The sequence below is a fragment of the Canis lupus genome, chromosome 10 (assembly GCF_011100685.1).
Source record: "Canis lupus familiaris isolate Mischka breed German Shepherd chromosome 10, alternate assembly UU_Cfam_GSD_1.0, whole genome shotgun sequence".
NCBI lineage: Eukaryota > Metazoa > Chordata > Mammalia > Carnivora > Canidae > Canis > Canis lupus.
Window position 1 is genome coordinate 62,395,066 of NC_049231.1, and position 27,928 is coordinate 62,422,993.

Here is a 27,928-nt window from a genome sequence, read left to right on the forward strand (position 1 = left end):
CTGGCCTCAGGTGCCCTCTGGCAGAGTAGCGCAGGCGGCGCGCTGGCGGCCGGGGTGGGCGGGGGTGGAGAACTCGGTGCTCTGCCCGTTGTGCCTGGCGAGGTGCTGCTGTCCCCGGGCCTGGGGAGTCCCAGCGCGGACGGGGAGGCGAGCGGTGGCGGAGGAGATGGCTTCCCAGCCGCCTCCTCCCCCGAAACCCTGGGAGACCCGGCGAATTCCTGGGGTCGGGCCGGGCCCGGGCCCCGGCCCCTCTTTCCAGTGAGTGTGGGATTCTTCTGGCCGCGGGGCTGGCGGGGCGGAGCGGCGGTTTGGCAGGAGACGGTTGAGGCCGTTGTGGGGCGGAGGTGTCCCCTCCCCCCGCGCCGGGCCCGGGCGCCGAGGGGTCTAAGCTAGAGACCACTCCGGGGCCGCACGGCTCTCTCGGACTGGACGGCTCTCGGTAGGGACGCTCTTCAGGGGGACCCTCCCTGGGTCCCGGCGCCTGCAGGAAAGCGGGAGGCTTTCCTGCCTCCGTTTCCTGGGAGCGGAACACGGCGACAGAACCGCTCGGCCCTTAGAAAAAAATGTTCGACTTTTGGTCTTTGGCAGGTGTGAGTGGCTGAGATTGGCCCAGCCCCAGGTCGCCCCGGAGGGAGCAAAGTCTCCGCCCGGCTTTTACGGCGCCTCTCGGGCAGCTGGTGGAGGCCCCGAAGGTCGCTGTGAACCCAGGTCTATGCACTTTATGTTGTTTTTCTGCATAACTGAGCGACGTTTTGGGTAAAGACCTGGAGAAGCAACTTTCAAGCGGGAGTCCTAAATCCGAGGCCTATATGTAGATGGCCTTTGTGGGTCACTTTTCCAAGGCCTGTGTGTTGTTGTTTATTTATTTATTTGTTTGTTTCTCATCGGTGTCTTTTTTTTTTAAGATTTTATTTATTTATTCATGAGAGACACAGAGAGAGAGAGAGGCAGAGACACAGGCAGAGGGAGAACCCCCCCACACACCCCCCACCCCCATATACTGGGTGTATTCCTGCTGTGTTGTAAGATCTTGTAATCCTTGTTGAAATGTTGAGATACTTGAACACATTAGCAGCTTAATCTAATAATGGTAGATTCATCACGAGTAATAAGCTTTGATTGTACTGTTAAGTTGGAGGGCGACGCTTTCTGCTGTGTTATGAATGATTTGACTTTTTTAAATTAATTAATTTTAAGGTTTTATTTATTTATTTATTTTATTCATGAGAGACACACACAGAGGGAGCCCGACGTGGGTGGGACTCGATCCCCGGGACTCCAGGATCACGCCCTGGGCCCCAAGGCAGGCGCTAAACCGCTGCGCCACCCAGGGATCCCCCCCCCCCCCCGCCATTGGACTTTTTTTAAAACCTTGAACAGCAATTTGGGAAGACAGGTTTTATACTTGGCATCTTGTTAAAAGTCCTGTTTATGTAAAATTAACCTTTTTTTCCCCCCATTTTTCTTCGTTGAGAATTTTAAACACATAGAAATCTGGTAGAGTGTTAAGACAAGGAATACTTGCGGACTCAGGCTAGCTTTAAGAACATTTTTCCAGATCTGCCTCAGATTTTTTTTTTTTTTCAGATTAAAAAAATAATAATAAAACTTAGAGAAAGTGTTAAGCCTCCCATTCTTCTTTCCTGCTATAACTACTGTCCCTATTTGGTGGTTTGTGTGCCCAATTATGTTTTTATAGTTTAGCAGTTTTTGTGTTTTATGTGTGTGTGTGTATCTGTGTGTATAGTGTTTAGTGTGTTTTTAGACTTTATGTTCAAACTATCATTTTGCAAATTTTTTCCATTAAATACTGATTTTGAGGTTTCTCTTGTTCATACTTACATCTGTAGTTCATTTTAATCGCCAAAGGATATTCTATTAAAACAAACTTATTCTGTTGTAGGTGTTAAAGTATTAGCTACATATTAAAAACCGCTAGTGATTTTTTTAAAAGATTATTTACTTATTTGTGAGAGAGAGAGAGAGAGAACATGAGCAGGGGCAAGGGGCAGAGGGAGAGGGAAAAGCAGACTCCCTCAGAGCAGGGAGCCCAATGCCAACTGATCCCAGGACAGTGAGATCACGACCTGAGCCTAAGGCAGACACCCACTGAGCCACCCAGGTGCCTCTGCAGTGACCATTCTTGTGCCTTTCTTCTTGTCCTCATTTCCAAGGTGTTTCCTAATTGTTATTGGAAGTGGAATTGCTTGGTGGAGGGTATGCTTAGCTTCAAGTACTAACTATTGCCAAGTTGCTCCCCAAAGTGGTTTTATACCAGTGTTTACATTTTCACTAGCAAAGTATTGTGTCTCTACATTCTTTCTAACACTTGATGTTATTTTTTAGTTCTTTATTTGCCAACCTAATAGATAAGAAAAGATATTTCATTTTTAATTTGTACTCTCTGGTTAGTAATAAGATTGAGCATCTTTTTTTTTATGAGCATCTTTTTGAATATTAGCCATTTGAGTTTTTTCTGTTGATATTTCTTGCCCACTTTTTTTATTGGCTCCAAATTTGCCTATCAACTTGTTAAAAGTCCTTTATTCATACTTACTCTATTTTTGTATGTTTTCAATATCTTTCAGTCTGTGACTTGTCTTCTTGCTGTATTTGTATTCATGTTCACTTTTGTTGTATAGATACTTTTAATTTAAATATAACCAAAATTTTCATATTTATTGTTTGTGTTTTTACTGTCTTGGTTAAGAAACCCTTTCTGCCTCAGATCAAGAAAATTTTTTTCAAAAAAAATTTTTTTTCTCTATTTTTTAAAAATACTCTGCATTTCACATTCATATCTTTAATCTCCCTGGAACTGACTCTGTTGTATAAAATCAGTTGCAAAGTAGAGAATATAGGTTTTTTTTTTTCCCCCATGGGGATAAATACCCCAGTATCATTAATTTATACCATACTAGTTTATAATGCCATCTGCATCATATTAAGCTTTCATAAATGTGTGGGTTCTGTTTGGGAAGCTTTCTGATATGTTCTATTGGTCTTTCTATTCTTATGCTAGCACCACTTTTTTTTTTTTTTTAAGATTGTATTTTTTCATTTTAGAGAGAGAACAAGCAGGAGGAGGGAAAGAGAGAATCTCAAGCAAACTACCCACTGAGGGACCCCTGCTAATGACCCTGAGATTACTATCTGAACCAAAATCAAAAGTCAGACTCTTAACTGAGCCACCCAGGCACCCCCACACTGTCTTAGTTAATAAGTTTGATACCTGGTATGTGAACAACCTCCATACATTGCTGTTCTTCAAAATTGCCTTTGTTACATTTACCCTTTATAAAAAGACTTACTGAGATTTTTATTGGAACTTTTTGAGAATTTGAATCTTTTTTGCCTTAAATAATGTAACTATCTCAAGGAAGTATTTTTCCATCTTTTATATCCAGCATAATTCAGACTTAAGTTGTTCTGGTGGTTTAGTTGAAATTCTCTTGTGTTCCATGTTGGACAGTTGTATCATTTACAAATAAGCTAGCATAGATAACCATCATCCTTGTATTGCTTCTGACTTTCATTGGAATGCTTCTCAAGTCTCACTATTAAGATATGATGTTTGCTTTTTTTTGTTTTTTGGGGGGTTTTTTTATAAAAAGATGTATTTATTTATTTGAGAGAGAGAAAGAGAATGCACAGGAGAGGGAGAAGCAGACTCCTCGAGCAGAAAACCTAACATGATACTGGGCTCCAATCCCAGGACTCTGACCTGAGCTGAAGCCAGATGCTTAATGGACTGCCCACCCAGGCACCCCTTATGCTTTTTGGTTTTTAATAGATTTCCTTTCGAACTTCTATCTCCTTACCTTGCTCAGATTTTTATTATGAAGGAGTATTACATTTTATGAATGACTTTTATCCATTTATTGAGATAATCATATGTATTTTTTAAATTCGAAAATGTGGTTTATTTGTATCAGTTAACTTTCTTATGTTGAACCATCCATAAGTTTCTGGATGAACTGCTTAATTGTGATTATTTTCTAAAATACAATGTTCAATTCTGTTTTTACATTTTAAGCTCTTTATATATATATCTAGGTGAAATTAGTCTTTAAATTTCTTTCTTTGTACTGTACTTCTTTGGCTTTATATCCAGGATGTATAGCTATGGAAATTTTTCTGTTACGTCTAATTTTTATTCCTTTATAGATAGACTATTTTTTTCTTAGTAGCTTTTAAGATTTTGCCTGATACCTTGGTCCCCTACAACTTTATTATGCTCTATTCAGGTGTGAATATGCAGACATGTATATTTTTTCTTCCTGCTCAGTAGCTATAGTGTTCATGCTCAGCACCCATAAGGTTCACTCTAAGGATTCAATCTTTAATTCAGGAAAATTTTCACTAATTATATCTTTATTGTTTAAGCACTGTTCTTTCCCATCTCTTCTTCAGGAGTCCTGTTAAACATTGTATCAGGAATATTTTCTGCTATAAGTAACTATATGATTTTCAACACTTTGGACTATAAAGACATTTCTTGTTTAGTTAAGGGGTAAGTCTAGAGAGTCTAGAGATCTGCTAACTCAGCATTGTCATTAAGAGACCTACATTTTTTTTGGCTTCCTTTTAGTTTTCTGTAAGCTTTCTGAGAGTTTGATCCATTTCTGTCTTATTCTTACTTCTTTGAAAGTAATCTCGTTTTTCCTCTGGTGGCTTTAAAGATTTTTCTCTTTGTTTTTGATTTTCAGTGATTGTACTCTGTTGGACTTCAATGCGAATTATTTTGTTTGTGTTATTTTGAGTGGGATTCATAGCAATACTTGAATCTGATTTGATGTCTTTCATTCATTTCAGAAAAATCTCAGCCATTATCTCTTCAAATACTGCTTCTGCCCATCATCGTTTCATCCCTTTGACTCCAACTGCATTTGAACTGTGTATTTCACTGTACAGCCCATACCTTAAAGTCTTTCTGCATGTAGTCTTTTATTACTCATGCTTCATTCTGGGTATTTTCTTCTGAATTCTCTTCAGGTTTAGTGATGTTCTTCTTTCAGAGTGTCTAACCTAGTATTGAACCAATCATTAAATTCATAATTTTAGTTATTTTAATTTTTTAGTTTTAGAAATCCATTTGGTCCCACTTAATAGTTTCTATTGTCTACTGAAAAATCTCAATCTTGTCTTTTTTCCTTGACTATTTTAGTCATAGTTTAAAGTCTCTGCCTAATAACTCCGTTATCTGGATCCCTACGGATCTCTCTGTATTATCTGATGTTCTTTTTTGTTTTTTTTTTGTTTTTTTTTTTTTTGCATACAGGCTAGTGTTCATATAAGCCAAATTATTTTTTAGTGAGAGCTGGACATCGTATAGGCAATTTGAGGCCTAGAATGCTGTCTTCTTCCTGAGAGTTTTGCCTTTGACAGGCATCTTGTATCACTAGCAATCTAAGGTCTTTAATCCAGTCAAGAATTGAGCCAATTCAAAGCTGTGGTTTTAGTTCCTACAAGGGCTAGCCTATTTCATGTATACAATTTTACCTTTACTAGTATAAGGTCCTAATCTGAAGTGTGGGGTTTTACCTTGGCTGTCCTCCTTAGGAGTTCTGAACTCTAGTTTTTGTCTCTTTAGCACAAGGAGTCTTTTGAAAGCTCTGTACAGCTTCTTGTCCTGTCAGCCATCTCTTCCAGAATGGACCCTTGTCCCTTGAGATTTTTTTTCATATTTACATGTTTTTATTGCATTTCAGTTTTTATTTCATAGACATTATTGCTTCATTGAGCTCATTTACTATTTTAAACATATTGGGAATCTTTGTTAAACTGTTATATAAAATTTGTTTTTCCTTGAATGATTTTGCATTCTTTTTTAAATTTACATTCCATCAATTAACATATAGTGTGTTATTAGTTTCAGAAGTATTAGTATTAGTTTCAGTATTATATAACACCCAGTGCTTATTACATCATGTGTCCACCTTAATGCCTGTCACCCCAGTTAACTCCATCCCCTCTAGCAACCCTGTTTCCTATGATTAAGTCTCTTACGGTTTGTCTCCCTCTCTGATTTCATCTTCCTTTATTTTTCCCTTCCTTCTTCTATGCTTCTCTGTTTTGTTTCTTAAATTCCACATATGAGTGAAATCATGTGAAAATTGCCTTTCTCTGATTGACTTATTTCGCTTTGGATAATACCCTCTAGTTCCATTCACGTTGTTGCAAATGGCAAGATTTCATTCTTTTTGATGGCTGAGTAATATTCCTGTGTGTGTGTGTGTGTGTGTGTGCGTGTGTGTGTTATACATCTTCTTTATTCATCTGTCAATGGACATCTGGGCACTTTCCATAGTTTGGCTATTGTGGACATTGCTGCTATAAACACTGGGGTGCACATGCCCCTTCGGATCACTACATTTGTATCTTAGGGGTAAATCCCTAGTAGTACAATTGCTGGGTGGTAAGGTAGCTCTATTTTTAACTTTTTGTGGAACCTTCATTCTGTTTTCCAGAATGGCTGCACCAGCTTGCATTCCTTCCAGCAGTGTAAGAGGGTTCCCCATTTCACTACATCTTCACCAACATTTATTGTTTCCTGACTTGTTAATTTTAGCCATTCTGAGTGGTGTGAGCTGATTGTAGTTTTGATTTGTATTTCTCTGATACCGAGTGATGTTGAGCATTTCTTCATGTGTCTGTTAGCCATTTGTGTGTCTTCTTTGAAGAAATGTCTATTCATGTCTTCTGTCCATTTCTTGACTGGATTATTTGTTCCTTGTGTGTTGAGTTCAGTAAGTTCTTTATAGATTTTTATTCTAACCCTTTATCTCATAAAACATTTGTAAATATCTTCTCTTCTTCTGTAGATTGTCTTTTGGTTTTGTTGATTGTTTCCTTTGCTGTGAAAAAGCTTTTTTATCTTGAAGTCCCAATAGTTCATTTTGCCTTTGTTCCCATGCCTTTGGAGATGTGTCTAGCAAGAAGCTAGAGCTTCTCTAGCAAGGTCATAGAGCTTGCTGCCTGTGTTCTCCTCTCGGATTTTGATGGATTCCTGTCTCACATTTAGGCCTTTCATTCATTTTGAGTTTATTTTTGTGTGTAGTGTAAGAAAATGCACTGTGGCTGTCCAATTTTCCCAACACCATTTGTTGAAGAGACTGCCTTTTGTCCACTGGATATTGTTTCCTGCTTTGTTGAAGATCAGTTGACCGTAGAATTGAGAGTCCATTTTCTGGATTCTCTATTCTGTTCCATTGATCTGTGTGTCTCTTTTTGTGTCAGTACCATACTGTCTTGATGATTACAGCTTTGTAATAGAGCTTAAAGTCCTGAATTGTGATGCCACAATTGGTTTTCTTTTTCAGCTTTCCCTTGGCCATTTGGGATCTTTTCTGGTTCCATACAAATTTTAGAATTATTTGTTCCAGCTTTGTGAAAAATGTGGGTGGTATTTGGTAGGAATTGCATTGAATGTATAGACTGCTCTAAGCATAAACATGTTAACAATATTTTTTCTTCCAATCCGTGAGCATGGAACATTTTTTCCATTTCTTTGTGTCTTCCTCAATTTCTTTCATGAGTGTTCTATAGTTTTCAGAGTACAGATCCTTTACCTCTTTGGTTAGGTTTATTCCTAGGTATCTTACGGTTTTTGGTATAATTATAAATGGGATCAATTCCTTCATTTCTCTTTCTTCTGTCTCATTGTTATAACTATATAGAAATGCAACTGATTTCTGTGCATTGATTTTATATCCTACCACTTTGCCGAGTTCCTATATGAGCTCTAGCAATTTTGGAGTGGAGTCTTTTGGATTTTCCACATAGAGTATCATGTCATCTGCAAAGAGTGAGAGTTTGGCTTCTTCTTTGCCAATTCAGATGCCTTGTATTTCTTTTTGTTGTCTGATCGATGAGGCTAGGACTTCTGATATGGCGTTGAGTAATGGTGGTGAGAATGAACATCCCTGTCATGTTCCTAACCATAGGGAAAAAGCTCTCCATTTTTCCCCCATTGAGAATAATCTCTATGGGCTTTTCATACATGGCTTTTATGATACTGAGGTAGGTTTCCTCTATTCCTACACTGTGGAGAGTTTTAATCAAGAAAGGATGCTCTACGTTGTCAAATGCTTTTTCTGCCTCTATTGAGAGGATCATATGGTTCTTGTCCTTTCTTTTATTAATGTAGTGTATCACATTGATTGTTTTGTGGATGTTGAACCACCCTTAAACCCCAGGAATAAATCCCACTTGGTTTTGGTGAGTAATCTTTTTAATATATAGCTGCATTCTATTGGCTAGTATCCTGGTAAGAATTTTTGCGTCCATGTTTATCAGGGATACTGGTCTGTAATTCTCCTTTTTGGTGGATTCTTTGTCTGATTTTTGGGATCAGGGTAGTAATGCTGGCCTCATAGAAAGAGTTGATAAGTTTTCCTTCCATTTTTGTTTTTTGAAACAGCTTCAGAAGAACAGGTATTGATTCTTTATTTTTTTTTAATATTTTATTTATTTATGACAGATACAGAGAGAGAGAGAGAGAGGCAGAGACACAGGCAGAGGGAGAAGCAGGCTCCATGCACCGGGAGCCCGATGTGGGATTCGATCCCGGGTCTCCAGGATCACGCCCTGGGCCAAAGGCAGGCGCCAAACCGCTGCGCCACCCAGGGATCCCTGATTCTTTAAATGTTTGGTAGAATTCCCCTGAGAAGCCATCTGACCCTGGACTCTTGTTTATTGGGAGATTTTATTTTTTTAAGATTTTATTTACTTATTTGAGAGACAGAGACAGCATGAACAGAGGGAGGAGAAGAGGCAGAGAGAAGCAGGTTCCCCACTGAACAGGGAGTCTGATGCAGGACTTGATCCCAAGACCCTTACTTAACCACTGAGCCACCCAGGTACCCTTGGGAGATTTTTGATTACTGCTACAGTTTCCTTGCTGGTTATGGAAGGTTTGTCTGGTCTGTTCCAGTTTTCTATCTCTTCCTGTTTCAGTTTTGGTAATTTATATATTTCTAGGAATGCATCTATTTCTTCCTGATTGTCTAATTTCTTGGTATATAGTTGCTCATAAGATGTTCTAATAATTGTTTATATTTCTTTGATGTTGGTCGTGATGTCTCCTTTTTCATTCATGATTTTATTTGGGTCTTTTTTCTTTTTGATAAGTGTTGATCGTATTAATTCTTTCAAAGAACCAGCTCCTAGTTTCATTGATTGCTTCCCTTGTTTTTTTTTTTTTTTTTATTTCCGTATCATGGATTTCTGCTCTGATCCTTGTTAATTCTCTTCTGTTGCATAGGCTTGATTTGCTGTTCTTTCTCCAGTTGCTTTAGGTGTAAGGTTAGGTTGTGTATTTGAGACTTCTCTTGTTTCTTGAGAAAGGCTTATATTGCTATTTACTTCCCTCTTAGGGCTGCCTTTTGCTGCATCCCAAAGGTTTTGAACAATTGTGTTTTAATTTTCCTTTGTTTCTGTGAATTTTTAAAATTCTTCTTTAACTTCCTGGTTGACCTATTCATTCTTTAATAGGATGCTCTTTAACCTCCAAGTTTTTGAGTTCTTCCAAATTTCCTCTTCTGACTCAGTTCAAGTTTTAAAGCACTGTGGTTTGGGGCAGCCCCGGTGGCGCAGCAGTTTAGCATCGCCTGCAGTCCGGGATGTGATCCTGGAGACCCCGGATCAAGTCCCACATCGGGCTCCCTGAGTGGAGCCTGCTTCTCCCTCTGCCTGTGTTTCTGCCTCTCTCTCTCTCTGTGTCTCTCATGAATAAATGAATAAAATCTTTAAAAATAAATAAGTAAAGCACTGTGGTTTGAAATATGTTGGGAATAATTCCAGTCTTTTGATATCCATTGAGATCTGATTTGTGACCCAGTATGTGATCTATTCTGGACCATGTTCTATGTGCATTCAAGAAGAATGTGTATTCTGTTGCTTTAGGTTGGATGCTCTGAAGATATCTGTGAAGTCTATCTGATCCAGTGTGTTGTTCAAAGCCTATATTTCTTGGTTAATCTTCTGCTTAGATGATCTGTCCATTGCTGTGAGTGAGGTGTTTCAAGATCTCTACTGTTATTGTATAATTATCGATGTGTTTTTTAAATTTTGTTATTTACTTACTCATGAGAGACATAGAGAGGCAGAGACAGAAGAAGCAGGCTCCATGCAAGGAGCCTGATATGGGACTCAATCCCAGGACTCCAGGATCACGCCTTGAGCAGAAGGCAGATGCTTAACCACTGAGCCAGGCAGGCATCCCATCTTTTTTTTTTTTTTTTTAAAGATTTTTACCTATTTATTCATGAGAGACACAGAGAGGCAGAGACACAGGCAGAGGGAGAAGCAGGCTCCATGCAGGGATCCTGACCCAGGACTCCATCCCGGGTCTCCAGGATCACACCCTGGGGTGAAGGGGGCACTAAACCCAGGCTGCCCCTTTTTTTTTTTTTTTTTTAAGATTTTATTTATTTATTCATGAGAGATACAGAGAGAGAGGCAGAGACATAGGCAGAAGGAGAAGCAGGCTCCTTGCAGGGAGCCCAGTGTAAGACTCAATCCCCAGATCCGGGATCATGATCTGAGCTGAAGGCAGATGCTCAACTACTGAGCTACCCAGGCATCCCCACCCCCTCATTTTCAATCTGGAGGTGTCTTTGGGTCTAAAATGAGTCTTTTGCAGACAGCATATCGATGGGTCTTGCTTTTTTAATCCAATCTGATATCCTTTGTCTTTTGATAGGAGCATTTAGGCCATTTACATTCAGAGTAACTATTGAAAGATAGGAATTTAGTGCCATTGTATTACTTGTAAAGTCACTGTTTCTATATATTATGTCTGTTCCTTTCTGGTTTATGTTATTTTGGGGCTCTCTTTGCTTAAAGGATCCCCTTTAATATTTCTTGCAGGGCTGGTTTAGTGATCACAAATTCTTTTAGTTTCTGTTTGTTCTGGAAGCTTTTTATCTCTCCCGTTTTGAATGACAGCCTTGCTGGATAAAGTATTCTTGGCTGCATATTTTTCTCACTTAGCACCCTAGGTATATCATGCTAGTCCTTTCTGGTCTCCCAGGTCTCTGTGGATAAGCCTGCTGCAAGTCTTATGTTTCTACCTTTGTAGGTTAAGGACCTCTTGTCCTGAGATGCTTTCAGGATTTTCTCTTTGTCTTTGAAATTTGCAAGCTTCAGTATTATATGTCAAGGTGTTGACCTGTTTTTATTGATTTTGAGGGGGGTTCAGTGCCTCCTATAATTTGCTCAAATATACCTTCTGCCCTTCTTTCTTCTTCTTCTGGGACACCAATTATTCTAATACTATTTTGCTTTGTGGTATCCTTGACCTCTCAAATCCTCCCCTCATGATCCAATAGTTGTTTATCTCTTTTTCATTTTCTTTATTCTCCATCATTTTATCTTCTATATCACTGGTTCTTTCTTCTGCCTCATTTATCCTAGCAGTTAAGCCTCTGTTTTATTGCATCTCATTAATAGCCTTTTGATTTCAACTTGATTAGATTTTAATTCTTTAATTCTCCAGAAAGGGATTCTCTAGTGTCTTCTATGCTGTTTTCAAGCCCAGCTAGTATCTCTATAATCATTATTCTGAATTCTAGCTCCAACTTATATCCATATTGATTAAGTCTCTGGAAGTTAGTACTGCCTCTTACTTTTTTTCCCCTGGGGTGAGTTTTTCCATCTTGTCATTTTGTCCAGAGAAGAATAGATGAATGAGGGAACAAAGTACAAAAGTATCAACCACGACCCCAGCAAAATATACACTAAACAAATCAGAAGAGATCAGAACCAAAAAAGAAAAAAAAAGTGGGGGGGAGAGAATATAATGAAACAGGTGGACAGAGCAGAATAATATACTAGGTCTTGGATGTATTTTGGTCTGTTAGAAGAAACTACATCCCAAAATCATATAGAAAGAAAAACTTATATGGATACAACAATAAAATTGAATACAACGAAAGGAAGCCACAAATGAAGGATATATATGTAAATAAAATATAAATGTAAAAATAAAAATTAAAAAAATTTTTTTAAAGATTTGATAACATAGGAAACTAGTTGAAAAGGAAAAAAAGAGGGGCACCTGGGTGGCCCAGTGGTGAGGTCGTGATCTCGGAGTCCTGGTCAAGTCCCACATTGGGCTCCCTACAAGGAGTCTGGCTTCTCCCTCTGTCTATGTCTCTACCTCTCTCTGTGTCTCTCTGATGAATAAATAAATAAAACCTTAAAAAAAAAAAAAGGGGAAAGAAAAAAATATTTAAATCAAAAGACTAAAGAATCATGGGGAAAAACCCCCAAATTCTATATAGTGGGGTTTTGCAATTCTGTGTGATTGGTAAACTTGTTATTAGCCGAATGCTCTTGCTGGTCTTCTGGAGCAGGGGCCTGTTTGCTGATTCTCAGGTGTCTCTGCCCCAGCGGTATTGCACCCTCTTGCCAGGTGGCAAGGCTCTGTGTAAGCAGCTTCAGATTGCTCTGTGTGGCTTTTTTTCCCTGAAAGGTTTCCCTCTTGCTTTAGAAGATGAAAATGGCTGTGCCCTGATCTCTGGCCCAGAATTGAAAATATGTACCCTCTGCTCTTCAGTGAGCCTTCACAGAAAGCAGTCAATCACTCTTGTCTCCCTGGTTTCCATCTGCACTCTGCTCACCTAGTCTGTGACTGAGCATGTTTATCTCAGGCATGCAATCCCATTTGAAGTCTCTAAACTTTACAGACTCTTGCTGAACACAGGTGCGCCATTCCTTCCAGGACGAAGAGGGGAGTATCCCCCCAGTTCTGGCTCTTGCTGGGCCCCTGCTGGGAGAGCAGTCACCTGCAGTGCCACAGTTTACAATTTATGGCAGCCTTTTTCTGAAAGCCCTCTCCTGGACTCACTGCAGCTGGCTTCCCTGCTCTCAGCTTGGGAACTCTGCCGCACTCAGGCATCCCTCTTCTTTCTGTAACCAGAGATCCTGAGACTGCACTGTCCCACCTAGGATTCCACTCCACTTTCAGGCAGGGATGTCCCCCCTAACTAGAGCAGATATTTTTTTTTTTTTTTTTTGCAGGGGGAGGTTAAACCAGGTTTATTAGGAAATAACAAAATCCAGAGAATCAAGAGAGAACAATTCAGTGAAACAAGAAACAATTCAGAAGTAGAACCAGAGTAGAAATTTTGTTGACAATAAAATTAATGGTAAAAAAAAAAATTATTAAAAAAAATCGATGTTAATAAAAATGCTTATTAACCCTTTGGGAGAAAAATGAAGCTGGATCCCAAACTCACACAAATGAGTAAATTAACCATCCAAACAACTAATCTATAAAATTTCTAGAGTTATACTGTCTAAAATGACAGCCAGAGCAAATTTCTAAAAGTTCCAGTTTTATGCTCTGCTGCTATATCACTCTCTGGTAGTTGACTGAGGCTCCCTCACCCTGTGGGGTTTTTTTTCCCCCCAATATATAGCCTTGGATTCACTTCTCTGCACCTCTTACCTTGCAAAAAGTGTTCACTTTTCTATTTATAGGATTATAGCAATTCTTAGATCCGTTTGAGTTTGCAAGAATTCAGAATGATTTGATAGCTATCTAGCTGAATTCTAGGGACCAAATGAAACTAGGGTTCCCTATTCCTCCACCATCTTCCCAAGAAGCTGAATTTTCATTCTAATTTTTGTGTTTGTTAGTTTGGTTTCTTAGTGTTTTTGTTTCTTCTTGTGTGTCTTCTTGATATGTTTGTTTTGAACAGGCATTTTTGAGTTCTGTTTCCTCTTCTTTCCCTTCTACATTTACTTTTGTCTAGTAGGATTCCTGTTGCCTCTGTCTGCTTCTTCAGCATCCACCCTGTCATATAAGAATCAAGTATAGGGATCCCTGGGTGGCGCAGTGGTTTAGCGCCTGCCTTTGGCCCAGGGCGCGATCCTGGAGACCCGGGATCGAGTCCCACATCGGGCTCCCTGCATGGAGCCTGCTTCTCCCTCTGCCTATGTCTCTGCCTCTCTCTCTGTGTGTGAGTGTCATGAATAAATAAATAAAATCTTAAAAAAAAAAAAGAATCAAGTATAAAAATAGTAGTTTAGATTAAGGATATCAAAGATTAAGTCAGTGAGGGGCACCTGGGTGGCTCAGTGGTTGAGCGTCTGCCTTTGGCTCAGGGCATGATCCTAGGGTCCTGGGATCAAGTCCAGCATCAGACTCCCCCCAGAGAGCTTGCTTCTCCCTCTACCTATGACTCTGCCCCTCTCTCTCAGTGTCTCTCATGAATAAATAAAATCTTTAAAAAAAAAAAAAAAAAAAGATTAAGCCAGTAAGTTGCTTACTTGTTTCATTTCCTGTGCTTGAGACCTTAATCAGAGTCCTACCTTTCTTAGTTCTGCAACTTTCTAAAAATCTTAAAATATTGTCTTAAAATAATCTCAAACTTTATAATCTCTTTTTAGAAGCTAAGGTAGTACATTCCAACCCATTGCTTCAAGCAATGAAATAGTTTCATTTGAGTGGAGCACTATTCATTCTTGTTATTTCCTAGAAACCTGAGTCTTGGCTGTCACTGCCTGATTTCACTCAGAATTGAGTAGGCCCATAGCTTTGTCCCGTAATCATTTTGCATTTCTGTTTAGTTTCTATTCCATAAATCTAGATATGCCTATTTGTTCACTTTGTTTTATCTATTATTGCTCCTACTTTAGAACAGCTCTAAAGAAAATACAGTTAGTCAGCTGATCCTTTTTAAAGTTTAACTCCACTTTTTGTGATGTGATACAATATGAAGTAAACATAACCCGTGAATTATTCTTTTTTTTTTTAATTTTTATTTATTTATGATAGTCACACAGAGAGAAAGAGAGAGAGGCAGAGACACAGGCAGAGGGAGAAGCAGGCTCCACGCACCAGGAGCCCGATGTGGGATTCGATCCCGGGTCTCCAGGATCGCGCCCTGGGCCAAAGGCAGGCGCCAAACCGCTGCGCCACCCAGGGATCCCTCCGTGAATTATTCTTGCCAAAAATGTTAACTTAACTAAACCTTTAGATGCAATGATTAATTTAACTGAAAATCTAGAGAATACAGATATAATTAAAGAGCATTTTAGGGGGTGCCTGGGTGGTTCAGTCAGTTAGGTGTCCAACTCTTGATTTCGACTCAGGTCATGATCTCAGGGTTGTGAGATTGAGTTCCATCTTGGGCTCCATGCTCAGCAGGAAACTGCTTGAGATTCTTTCCCTCTGCTCCTCTCTGCACACATGCTATCTCACTGAAAAACAACATTTTAGGGAAACACAGATCCAGAATGTAAGACATTTTAAAACAAAACTGGCTGGACTCTTCAAAAAGTCAAAGGCATTTAAAAGAAACAATAATTCTAATTTAAAAGAGATGAGGAAAAAACCAAATGCAGTGTATAAACCTTAATTGAATTTTTCTTAAAAAAAAACCCACAACAACCTGAAAAAGAGGTTTGACTCTTACAACTCAATGATAAAAGGCAAATAACCCAAATTTTCAAATGGGCAAAATATCTGAATAGACATTTCTCCAGAGAAGATCTAAAACTGGCCAATAAGCCCATGAAAAGATACTCAATATCATTAGCTGTCAGGGAAATGCAAAACAAAACCACAGTGAGATACCACTTCATACCCACTAGGATGGCTAAAATGAAAAAGATAAATATTAACAAGTGCTGACAAAGGTGTGGAAAAATTGGAACCCTCATGCACTGTTGGTAGGAATATAAAATGATACAGTTGCTTTTTGGTTCATAAACATGGCAAAAGATCTGAGTCATCTCTCAGCGGAGGTTAAACAAAGCAACACTCTGGCTTCTTGTTTTCAGCTTTATTCTATAAACAGGTGTCCTTTTCACAGTTCAGTGGATGCCACATTTTTCACTTTTAATGGATGCCACATTTTCACATCCCATGTTTTGTTGGTGATTTTGCTGTTTTAAAATGGCACCTAAGAATAGTACTGAAGTGCATTGTTTTCCCCAGGAGCAGTGATTATGTATTTGCTAATTCAATGTTCACAGCAACTTTATAGAATATAACTATCGAAAATAACAAGAATTGACTATACATGAGATAACCAGGATAGACAAACCTATAGAGACAGTAATTAGATTAGTTGTTGCCTGGGATTGGGAATAGAACAGGGAATGAGTAGTAATTGCTAATGAATTTGGGATTTCTTTCTGGCATGCTGAAAATGTTCTGGAATTACATAGGTTGATTCTCTGTGAATATACCAAAAAAACACTTAATTTTATACTTAATAGCTGAGTTCATGGTATATGAATTTTATCTTAAAGCTATTTAAAGACTTTTGAGGATAATGGATAGATGTTGAATATCAATTGGATAATAATATGGAATTGTTAATTTTTAGAGATGGGAAAATAATGTGGTTTTGTATGAAATACAAGTTACTTTCAATGGTTCAAGAATTTTTTAAAAACTAGAGAGAAAACGTGACAAAACAATAGCAGTTGTTGAATCTAGATAGAAGGAATGTGGGTATTGTACCTTCGACTTTTTTATCTAAGTTTTTCGAAATGAAAAGTTAGGTCGGAAGACTTTTGGCACATTCAGCACTGAATATACACATCTTCTGTTACTCTAAGTCATAGGCCTGTTTAGTTCTTATTTTGCTGGTTGTAACCAAAAGACAAACCATATGTGGACACTGTACTTGTCTATATGTCAGAAATAGCATTCAAACCAGAGAAGAGGGATCCCTGGGTGGCGCAGCGGTTTAGCGCCTGCCTTTGGCCCAGGGCGCAATCCTGGAGATCCAGGATTGAATCCCACGTCGGGCTCCCGGTGCGTGGAGCCTGCTTCTCCCTCTGCCTGTGTCTCTGCCTCTCTCTCTCTCACTGTGTGCCTATCATAAATAAATAAAAATTAAAAAAAAAAAAAAACAGAGAAGAGTAAGAGGGAAACTTTCATTTTTTTCTTATTAAGTATTTACATTTAATTCCTTATAATTTTTAAACTAACATATTCATCAAAATTTATAAAATAGTAGAGGAAATATAAAGAAAATCTGTGTTAATAGTCTGGGTGATATATGTATTTTAAATATTCACTAAAGAGAGACTTAAGCATAGTGTTTGTATCAGTACCTATAATATGCTATGTAATGTACTAGGTGATGAAAAGTTACCCAATCCCAAGGATAACTCCTGTACCTATGAGGAGCTTTCCTTGTAGAAGAGGCAGACATGTATAGGAATGTAAGATGCTATTATATAATGATGGACAAAGAATTGTGAGAAGGACTTCTGATGGCAGAAGAAGTAATTTAGAAAAAAAAAATCCTGAGGACAAATAGAAAAGCTAAGAAGAATATAAGAACATCTTGAATGCATTATAGAGCAAATAAGAAGATAACGATTTATGGAGCCCAGATCCAGAAAAAGATGGGAATCCACAAAGGTGAGAGTGGATTCCCATAAAGCTGCTGGTGAGGGACGCCTGGGTGGCTCAGAGGTTGAGCTCAGGTCGTGATCCCGGGGCCCTGGGATTGAGTCCCCCATTGGGCACCCCACAGGGAGCCTGCTTCTCCCTCTGCCTATGTCTCTGCCTCTCCCTGTGTCTCTCATGAATAAATAAATAAATCCTTAGAAGAAGAAGGAGAAGAACTACTACTACTACTACTGGTGATTCCAAAAGAAGCAGTTTAGATGCTGAAAAGCTAGTTGAAGAACACTTTTGACAGACTCTTGGAGCATGGTTAGAGTCTAGTGGTCTTCCAAGAGAAAGTGCTGAAAAATTACCCATATCTTGTATTATGACCCTGAAAAGATACATCTAGGTATGAGGGTATAAAGGAACCAGACAGCCCTTACAGGAACATAAGCCCAGCTTTAAATCATCTTAGTTCCTGTGATTAGATTAAGGATATCATAGATTGATAACAGCCTGTCTGAAGTAGAGGATAGTTAAGAAACCAGTGTCCAGAAGGAAATATATTTGGAGGAAGAGAATATCATTCAGAGTCTCAAATTATTGCTTCAATTCTTCATGTATGTCTGATGCATGAGCAAAACCAAATAACAGGACCCAGAAGGACATTAGATAACAATAGCAACTAAGTAAAACAACAGATTCATAGGCTTCAGAAAATGGAGTTACCAAAGGGACTTTTAAGTTGAAGGAAGTAGAAGAAAACATAAGGAATTTTGGCAGATATTTGGAAACTATTAAAAGGAAAAGGAATATATAGAACTAAAAATTACAATAACCAAAATTAAGAACTCATTGGGTTTAACCACAGATTAGACATTGCTACAGAGAGAATCAGTGACTTAGAGCATGTTCTGTAACTACTAAGAGTATGGACTGGCTGTGGTTTTTCAGACAATGAAATAGCAGTCTATAAGATAATGAAACTGTGGCCAGGACGTAAAGCAACGTTGACAGTGAGACACTATTTAGTTTAATTGGCATTAAGAATTCACTGAATTACATTATAGTACAAGATACTTATTTTGTGGTAGATTGACTCTTGAATAGCAGTGACTGAAGGATAGGAAGAAAATATCCAACATATTTTTGCACAAGGAGACAAAAGTACGGAAAAGACAGAAGGGAAGGGGAAGAAATTTAGGGGATGAAGCAAGGTATAATTTACAAATAGGGACGATGAATAGTCCTGTAATTATTAAAGCAGTGCTATCTCAGGGCACCTGGGTGGCTCAGTCGGTTAAACATCTGCCTTCAGCTCAGATCATGATCCCAGGGTGTTGGGATTGAGTCCTGGGTCAGGCTTCTTGCTCACCAGGGAGTCAGCTTCTTCCTCTCCCTGCTGCTCCTCCTGCCTGTGCTGGCTGTCTCTCTCTCTCCATCAAATAAATAAATAAATAAATAAATAAATAAATAAATAAATAAATAAATAAATAAAATCATAAGAAAGAAAGAAAGAAAGAAAGAAAGAAAGAAAGAAAGAAAGAAAGAAAGAAGTGCTTCTCAAAATATTTGTACTTATAGCCAGTACTTTTATAAAATACAGTTAAAATATAACAATTCAGATTACTTAAACAATCTCATTTGTACTTCGCTCATTATAGATCAGTACATATGATTCATAAATTAGCCCTGTCCACAGACAATATTTTAAGTGGCATGATACTAAAGAAATTGAATTCATAATTAAAATCATAATCATGATAGTTGCTGAGAAATCATTTGATAAAATTCAGTGTTCATTCATGAAAAAAAAAACTCTTAGCAAATAGAAATAGAAAAGGAACTACTAAATTTACAACAATCCTGCAGCAAACTTAATAATCAATGGTGAACATTGAGAACTTTCCCTTTAAAATCAGGAACAAGACAAGAATCCCTGTTATCACTTCTATTCAGGATATCAAGCTGTAAGAATTGAGAAAGAAGAAATAAACCTACCATTATTCACATAAAATCTGATTGCAAATCCTTAAGATTTTTGAAAATCCAGAAGAATCAAAAGCAAGATTGCTGGATACAAGGACTATATTCAAGAAATCTATAATTTATACATAACAGTATCAAAGTGAAATTCTAGAAGACACCATTTACAATAGCATCAAAAAATACCAAATATATGTGAATAAATTTAGAGAAAACCTGCCACATGGAAACTATAAAACATTATGGAGACTCAATAAAGTTATTTTTAAAAACCATTATTGAGGAAAATCTTTTAGAGAGCTAATAAATGTTAGTTGAAAGTCTATTATAAAAATGTGACTTAAATTAATCTACAGATTCAGTGTAATCCCAGACGATCTCAGTAGGGTTTTTTGGGGGGAGAGGGTGTAGAACTTCAAGCTCTCATTCTAAAATGTATATGGAAATTCAAAGGGTCAAATAGCTAAAACACTCTTGAAGAACATTGTAGGAGGACTTGTTTTATTTGATGCTAAGACCTCCTATAAAACTGTAGTAATTGGGCAGCCCTGGTGGCACAGCGGTTTAGTGCTGCCTGCAGCCCTGGGTGTGATCCTGGAGACCTGGGATCGAGTCCTACGTCGGGCTTCCTGCATGGAGCCTGCTTCTCTCTCTGCCTGTGTCTCTGCCTCTCTCTCTCTCTCTCTCTGCATAAATAAATAAATCTTTTTTAAAAAAAGTAATTAAGATAGTACCATTTAGGTGCAAGCAAAGACAGATACATAGTTGTAACTAACTCTGACAAAATAGATTGAAGATCTGCTAATAATGCCAGCATAACTAAACAAGAATATAGCAGAATTTAGTCAGCTATTTTACTTGTCCATTTTGTTTAAAGACTGAGATTCTGTAAGCATGTGGGTATTAGACTATTACTTATTCTTATATCTTCAACAAATCTGTCATGAACACTAGATATGTAAAAAGTATTTTATAGTTACTTTGAATTGAATTTATTATGTGCTTTATTTGGTTTTAGATCTGCTGATTTGGGCCCTACTTTATTGACAAGACCTGGACAACCAACACTTACCAGAGTGCCCCCACCTATTCTTCCAAGGCCATCACAGCAGACAGGAAGCAGCAATGTGAATACTTTCAGGCCTGCTTACAGTTCATTTTCTTCAGGATATGGTGCCTATGGAAATTCGTTTTATGGAAATTATAGCCCTTATAGTTATGGATATAATGGGTTGGGCTATAACCGCCTCCGGGTAGATGATCTGCCACCCAGTAGATTTGTTCAGCAAGCTGAAGAAAGCAGCAGAGGTGCATTTCAGTCCATTGAAAGTATTGTGCATGCATTTGCCTCCGTCAGTATGATGATGGATGCTACCTTTTCAGCTGTCTATAACAGTTTCAGGGCTGTATTGGATGTAGCAAATCACTTTTCCCGATTAAAAATCCATTTCACAAAGGTTTTTTCAGCTTTTGCATTAGTCAGGACTATAAGGTATCTTTATAGACGGTTACAGTGGATGATAGGTTTAAGAAGAGGCTCTGAGAATGAGGACCTATGGGCAGAAAGTGAAGGAACTGTGGCTTGCCTTGGTGCTGAGGACAGAGCAGCTAACTCAGCAAAATCTTGGCCAATATTCTTGTTCTTTGCTGTTATCCTTGGTGGTCCTTACCTCATCTGGAAACTGCTGTCTACCCATAATGATGAAGTAACAGGTAAGAGTAAAAGAATGCATTCAAAAACCACATAACAATCTCAAATTTCAAGAATAGATTTATTAAATTAGCATTCTTCATAGTCCTTTGTATTTAATATTTTGATCCAGCTATATTTTCAGTTAAGAACTTGAAAACTGGAAAATGAGTATGTAGCAAAAATAAGTTTATGGATTTATTTATTGTTTGTTAACAAAACGGCACACATTGCCTGACTACTGTTTACAATATACTGAACTTAATACTGTAGAGGATACAAAGATACATAGGACATAATTCCCTTATCTTTCTAAAACTTACTGACCGGGAAGTGGATAAGAATATACAGGTAATTGTAATTTTGAGCTTAAAGAAAAAGAAAGTTCATAATCAATCGATATCGTAGTGAACATATTGTTGGATTTTATGCAGTGTTATAGAATTTACTTTGGGGGGTACTTTTCTCTTGGGAAGTAGATTTATGGAGTTTACAAATCATAGTCATAACTCTTATTTCTTAATTTGGTTTGTAGACAATACCAACTGGGCAAGTGGTGAGGATGACCACGTAGTTGCTAGAGCAGAATATGATTTTGCTGCTGTATCTGAAGAAGAAATTTCTTTCCGTGCTGGTGATATGCTAAACTTAGCTCTCAAAGGTAACAAAACATGAATAAATTGGAATTATCCATGAATTTTTTGAATTTGTAAATGTAGTATTAAAAACTGCAATAAAGGATCTTGTTCATTGTTAGTTAACTCAGAAGTAGTCGCTAGAATTTCTCTTTTCGTGTCAGTTTAGAACTTCCAAACCTGAGGGTGTGGAGGAGAAATGCCCAACAGAGTTGTTACAGTAATATTTCACTGAGATAGGGAAAGATTTTGTTTATATCATCTCTTCTAAACTCAAAACTTGAATTCCAAGCCCTGTTAACCCCTACACAAAAACATGAGGAGGAAAAAAAAACAAAAGACAAAAAACCATGAGGTAAGCACTATGTGTAATAAATCTAACAACCCAAAGAAATTATCCAGTGTCATGTAAGTATCCCTGTCAGTCTTTGCTTGGACTGGTATTGCTTTCTTTTTTATTTGAATGGTGTTTACTTCAGAAACACCAACATGAACATTTTAGGAATTACTGTCATGAATTTTTAAAGAATCTCAGCAAGAAATTTATACATATCTCAGGCTTATTTTTGGACTAGGACACTAATAGTTTTTAATGGCTCCAGGCAAAATAGCTTTTTTCCTTAGCTTTCCCCAGTAATGATGATCAAAATTTTTAATGAATTGGCGATGGGGAGGTTGTGTGTTTGTGGGGATTCAGGTTTGCTAGGAAAAATAACATTTTGTTGGTAAAGATACTAATGACAGTAACAGCTGTCCTTTATAGTACAAGGCACTATAGTTTAGATCCTGCTTTTAACCCTTACAAAAATGATATGAAGTGGGTACTATTATTGTACTGTCTCTGTTTTATTTACAAAAATCTAAGACTCAGAATGACTAAATTGTCCGAGATCACAAAGCTAAGATGTGATGGAGCAGGACTATGAACCTAGGTTTATCTGACTTCAGAACCTATACTTGTAAGGGCCTGGGCTGTTTCCTATGTGATCTTTTAATGGAAACTTGAACCTTTAATTAGTGTAATCATTTTTTATATGGGGAAAAATACCTTCAGTGTGCAAATTGTTTATTATATAAATAATTGAAAAATTTGGGTCAAATTTGCTAAATCTCTGCTTCATCCCTCATACATAAAACCTAGGTTTCTAAATATTATATTTTTCTTCTAGTGAAAATAGCAGTTAACTATTTTGAATTTTAAAAGAATAATTCCATTTTAAGATTTATTGTTAGAATTAGGACTCATAAGAATAATTAGTTTTAATGTAAAGTATAAAAAAGATCAAGTCTGGTTTCTTTCAATTACATATAATATTTCAGGAAAATTTTATATCTAAAATTATTCTTCCACTAATGATGCCTCTTAACACTTTAGCTTTGCTTCTTTTCTCCATTGCTCACGTAACGTACATCTGAGCATTTAGAACGAAAACAGTCACAAATATGGTTCATTTTGCGTTTTTTTTCTCTATAGTAGAGTATTAACACAATGTTATATTGTACCTGACTTATACTGCTGAACTAAAATGAGAGACAGCTTTTTACAGATACTCTGTATCTTTAAAATACCAAAATACAAAATTGAATATATTAAGTAAATCTTTCCTACTTCAAGCTTAAAGTATTGCCTTACCTTTTTTGTCATATGTCTAGAGATAACTGAGGTCTTTGTTTTTCCTCATCTTGAATTAAAATCCACAGCATTCACTATCTTCGGAATTGTTTGTTCATCACAGGGGCACTTGGCTGGCTCAATTGTTTAAGTGTTGGACTCTTGATAATCAGCTCAGGTCTTGATCTCAGGATTCGTGAATTCAGGTCATGCCAACATGGAGCCTACTTTAAAAAAAAAAAAGGTTCATCACAATCACATAGAATGAATTTTATATTTTGGCCAAAAGTATATAAAGAATCTGGCTGAATAAAGGTATATATTTTCTATACTTGCTTCTAAGTTCTATTGAAAAGAAATGAGAAATTCATTTCTTAAATTTCAATTTAAAATATGAAAGACACTGATGTTAGTTTTAGCTTTTGGGAGAATGAATCTCCTTACTCTATGACTGGTCCAACTGATATAAACTTCATGTTCTTCAAAGTTGAAAATATATTTAGTAAGTATAAAGTAAAAAGTATAAATTATAAGAAGCGACCCTAGAACTGTTAAGTCTACTCATCATTTGATTTTAAATGTATATACCATTTGTTTATATATTTTAGTGTGTAAATATAACACAGATTTTACATAATATTTTATTATCGATATTGTGTTGGACTCCAAAGTGTGTGTTATAATTACAAGGCTGTCTTTTCTTCCATCAGAACAGCAACCCAAAGTGCGTGGTTGGCTTCTGGCTAGTCTTGATGGTCAAACAACAGGACTTATACCTGCTAATTATGTAAAAATTCTTGGTAAAAGAAGAGGTAGAAAAACAGTGGAATCCAGCAAAATTTCCAAGCAGCAACAATCTTTTACCAACACAACACTAATTAAAGGAGCCACGGCTGCTGATTCTTTGGATGAACAGGAAGCTGCCTTTGAATCTGTGTTTGTTGAAACTAATAAGGTTCCAGTTGCACCTGATTCCACTGGAAAAGGTGGAGATAAACAAGATCTTTGATATCTTTCATGTTTGCCTGCAATCAAACTAGACTTTTTAAAAATTACTTCTTACAAAGAAATTAATCTACAATCTGATGAGCACATTTGTTAATGGCTATTCCAGGTGTTTTGCTGCTAGAAATTATTAAAGTTGTACACTAGTATGTTGGTCTAGTGACCTGGTTACATTTTACAAGTTATTGGACTATGAGGATATTTGTTTCACCTAAATTTTAAGATTATGGAGACTGCTGTCATTTTCATCTTCTTTAAAATCCTATGTTTATGGAAAGTAAAACTGATGAACTATAGAATACACTGTTTGCTACAGTAGGGGTCTTTAATGCTTTTTAAAGTTAGAGCTTAATTGATTTGGAATCCTCAGAAATCGAGCGATAACATAAATATGAGAACAGGCAAAAAGCTCCTTTTTTTTTTTTACAACTTTAAACTGAATAATAAAAATTTTATGATCTGTGTTATATCCAGTCTTGGGTTTGCTTTAGGCAGTAATATGTCTTTACCTACCAACAATTGATACATTTTATTGTATTTTTAAAAACTTACCTTGCAAAGGTCACTAGAAGTATTCTGAAGGAGATGATTCTAGAGTGATATTTAACCCTTAAAGGTTTTCCTGCTAGTAAAAAGGCTGAAATTTATCTTTCTTACAGATTATTTCCATTTCTTCTGAGGATCATAGAACTTTTTATCCCCTTACAATATGCCTAGATTTCATCCTACATAAATCAGAATATATGCAAGATTCGTTTTCTTTTTCTCTAGCCAAGACTCAAATCCTTTGAGTTTGCACATAACAGAATAATCAGTTCTAGCAGTAATGATTTAAGTCTTTTCATGGATTCTCTGCTTTTCCCTAGTATAATTACTTTTTAAATTCCATATTCAAGGTGTTCTTTAAACACTGAAAATGTGTCACATTGCATACACATTTCTTTTAGGTTTAGTTTTTACCACTGAGACTATATATAAAATGTTGAATTGTCATTTAGTGTATGATAATACTATATGACTTGTTTTGTGTTTAATAATGACTTTAAATGCAGTTAAATTTCAGTACACTGAATATTTCCCCCACAAAATTGGAAAATCCATATACTTGCTGTGATCATACTACAAAATAATACTGTCAGGGATACAGGTGTACAAGAATACATTTACAGATATTATTTAAAGCCTGGAACTATTTGATACAGATTTTGATTGAGTATTTTCATCTTCTTATAGACTTTATGTTCATCAAATTAGTAATTCTAAAACAGTTTACACAAAAACATGTAAGGACCAAATTCTATACTCAGCATAGAATTTTAGTAAAGGCTTTTGGGAACCTGTCTTTTGAAATGACAGTATAAGTAACATAATTTTTTAAAATTTTTTATTCATTTATTCATGAGAGACACAGAGAGGGAGAGAGAGGCAGAGACACAGGCAGAAGGTGAAACAGGCTCCATGCAGGGAGCCCGACATGGGATTCGATCCTGGGACTCCAGGATCACGCCCCGGGCCAAAGGCAGGCACCAAACCGCTGAGCCACCCAGGGATCCCCCAAGTAACATAATTTAAATTGGTCATAATTGACCCCGTGCTGAAAAAAAAAATAAGTAAAATTTATCTTAGGACTGTTTTTTAACACCCACATATTATTTACTCTTCAAGTTGAGATAAAGTTTCTTGTATATTATTTTACATTTGTATTCTACAATTAGAGGTTCTGCTTTTTAGTTGTTAATTTATGAAAATTTTGTCCTTGAAATAATTTTCGATAAAACAGATTATTAAATTTGGATTGAGACATCAAAATTGCTAGAAGTGAAGTGGGGATGAAACGTTGAGTCAGCACTATTTAGGTTAGAAAAGGCAAGTCTCTAGGACAGAATTTGTGACTACGATTAAAGGTACATAAGACGAGTATAGCACAGAATGAATGACAAAAACAGTTTCACTTTTCTTAGGGTGTTTGTTTTTTGGCTAAGTATACTAAATTGTGATATCTGTTATCGACAGGTAACTTTAACAGGTAACTTTGGTAACTTTGTTGTCTAAAAATTCCTTTTCTACTTGAACTCTGGGAAAGGAATTTAGAATAAGCAGAGAAGTTTTGTAGCCTTTTTTATCTTTACAGTTTTAGTATAATTTATTAGATGAGATGTAATGTTCACAGCTCTAATATTGTTATTTTCAGGAACTTATTTAAGTACTACTTTACAAAAATTACTGACTGAAGCCAAAACATTTTCAATTAAATGGAAGAGTAAATCACAAGTCACAGTAAGAAAACAGATTTCATGTAAATTATTTTTTTCTGATTGTATTTTATCAGTTTAGAACGGAAAAGGTAAGAGGACTAAACATTTTCATATTTTAACATTTTATTTTGGGTACTTGATTTAGTCTGTCATTATGTCATAATTATATATTTACTTGAATACAGATGTCCTTTATTTTATTCTTTCTTTAATGGAAAATAGAACAGAAGTTGTTCTTCAGTTAAAATTTCATTCTTAATAGATTGTGAAGTTACTTTTACTGGACAAATAAAAATATATTAAGCTTGGTTGACATTTTTTGAAGATAAACTTAACTCTTTTTGCAAGATTGCAATTAATATAAAAAGTATCTTTTTCTTCATATCGTGTGTATTAACTACCAATTTTTCTATTTCTTTGTGATTTAAAGAAAAATAACATTTACATTTATGTAAAAATTACCTAGAAGGTTATAAATAAAAACAAGACCAAAAAAAAAAAAAAAAAAAAAAAAACCAAGACCACAAGTTCAAGTTTTGGGAAACCTAGATGTTAGTCTGGATACCACTATGAACTTACTATAAGATTTAACTACATTAATTTTTAGTTTCCTCAGTGACAACAATGGAGATAGCTGCTACATCTGCCTCATGTGAGAGTGCTCTTAAAAAATGAAAAGCAAAATCAAAAGTATGATGTTACAGCAAGTATAAGTTTTCTAAATCTTTCTGTGTATATCAAAACTTCTTAAATCCTGTAAAAATGTTACAAAGGATTTATATCTTGTCTAGAATTTCAGAATTGCATATACTAAATTATTATTATTTTTTTAATTTTTATTTATTTATGATAGTCACACACAGAGAGAGAGAGAGAGAGGCAGAGACATAGGCAGAAGGAGAAGCAGGCTCCATGCACCGGGAGCCCGACGTGGGATTTGATCCCGGGTCTCCAGGATCGCGCCCTGGGCCAAAGGCAGGCACCAAACCGCTGCGCCACCCAGGGATCCCGCATATACTAAATTAAAAATCAAAATTCACTTGTACTTATAACTTTGCCCAAAATGTAATTTAAAATTATTTTGCTGAGAGAATGGCCTGAGAAAAAAACACATTGGAATATTTATTCAACACAAGAAATTTTGTCTTTTCAGCATTGCCTTGAAATGTTCTTTCATATTAGTTTTTATTTAGCTTATCTTATTTGGGAGAATGAACTATTTCTTTTAAACTCAGCAAATGCATAAATCCTGTAGAATAGTTACATATTATGCCCTGTGAATAGTTTTTCACATTTAAAGAAATCATGTTTCACCTAAGTCTTTTTTTTTTTTAATAATAAATTTATTTTGTATTGGTGTTCAATGTAACCTAAGTCTTA

At 36.7% G+C, this 27,928-nt stretch overlaps 2 protein-coding genes across 4 annotated transcripts in view; one reads left to right on the forward strand and one right to left on the reverse strand.

Moving 5' to 3' along the window:
- PUS10 (pseudouridine synthase 10) overlaps positions 1-559 on the reverse strand; it is a 74,447-nt gene extending 73,888 nt beyond the window's left edge. The window contains exon 1 of one of the 2 annotated variants that reach the window (XM_038551351.1): positions 1-559. The gene's annotated coding sequence lies outside the window, so the exon portion shown is untranslated. The other variant, XM_038551346.1, reaches the window with a different exon arrangement.
- PEX13 (peroxisomal biogenesis factor 13) lies at positions 103-27,917 on the forward strand. Of its 2 annotated transcripts, XM_038551353.1 has the most exons (5): positions 244-258; positions 9,907-10,009; positions 20,370-21,064; positions 21,577-21,702; positions 23,999-27,917. In XM_038551353.1, the coding sequence occupies exons 2-5, from the start codon at positions 9,993-9,995 to the stop codon at positions 24,295-24,297; spliced, it is 1,137 nt and encodes a 378-aa protein (XP_038407281.1). In that variant the 5' UTR covers positions 244-258; positions 9,907-9,992; the 3' UTR covers positions 24,298-27,917. The 2 variants fall into 2 exon arrangements, with proteins under 2 accessions (XP_038407280.1, XP_038407281.1); XM_038551352.1 differs by lacking the exon at positions 9,907-10,009 and having other exon boundaries at positions 103-258.
- The last annotated feature ends 11 nt before the right edge of the window (positions 27,918-27,928 follow it).

Coding starts and splice junctions, on each gene's coding strand:
- PEX13 (XM_038551352.1), top strand. CDS start 167: ATGGCTTCCCAGCCGCCTCCTCCCCCGAAACCCTGGGAGACCCGGCGA. Junction 259..20,369: donor GGCCCCGGCCCCTCTTTCCA/GTGAGTGTGGGA, acceptor ATTTGGTTTTAG/ATCTGCTGATTTGGGCCCTA. Junction 21,703..23,998: donor GCTAAACTTAGCTCTCAAAG/GTAACAAAACAT, acceptor TTCTTCCATCAG/AACAGCAACCCAAAGTGCGT.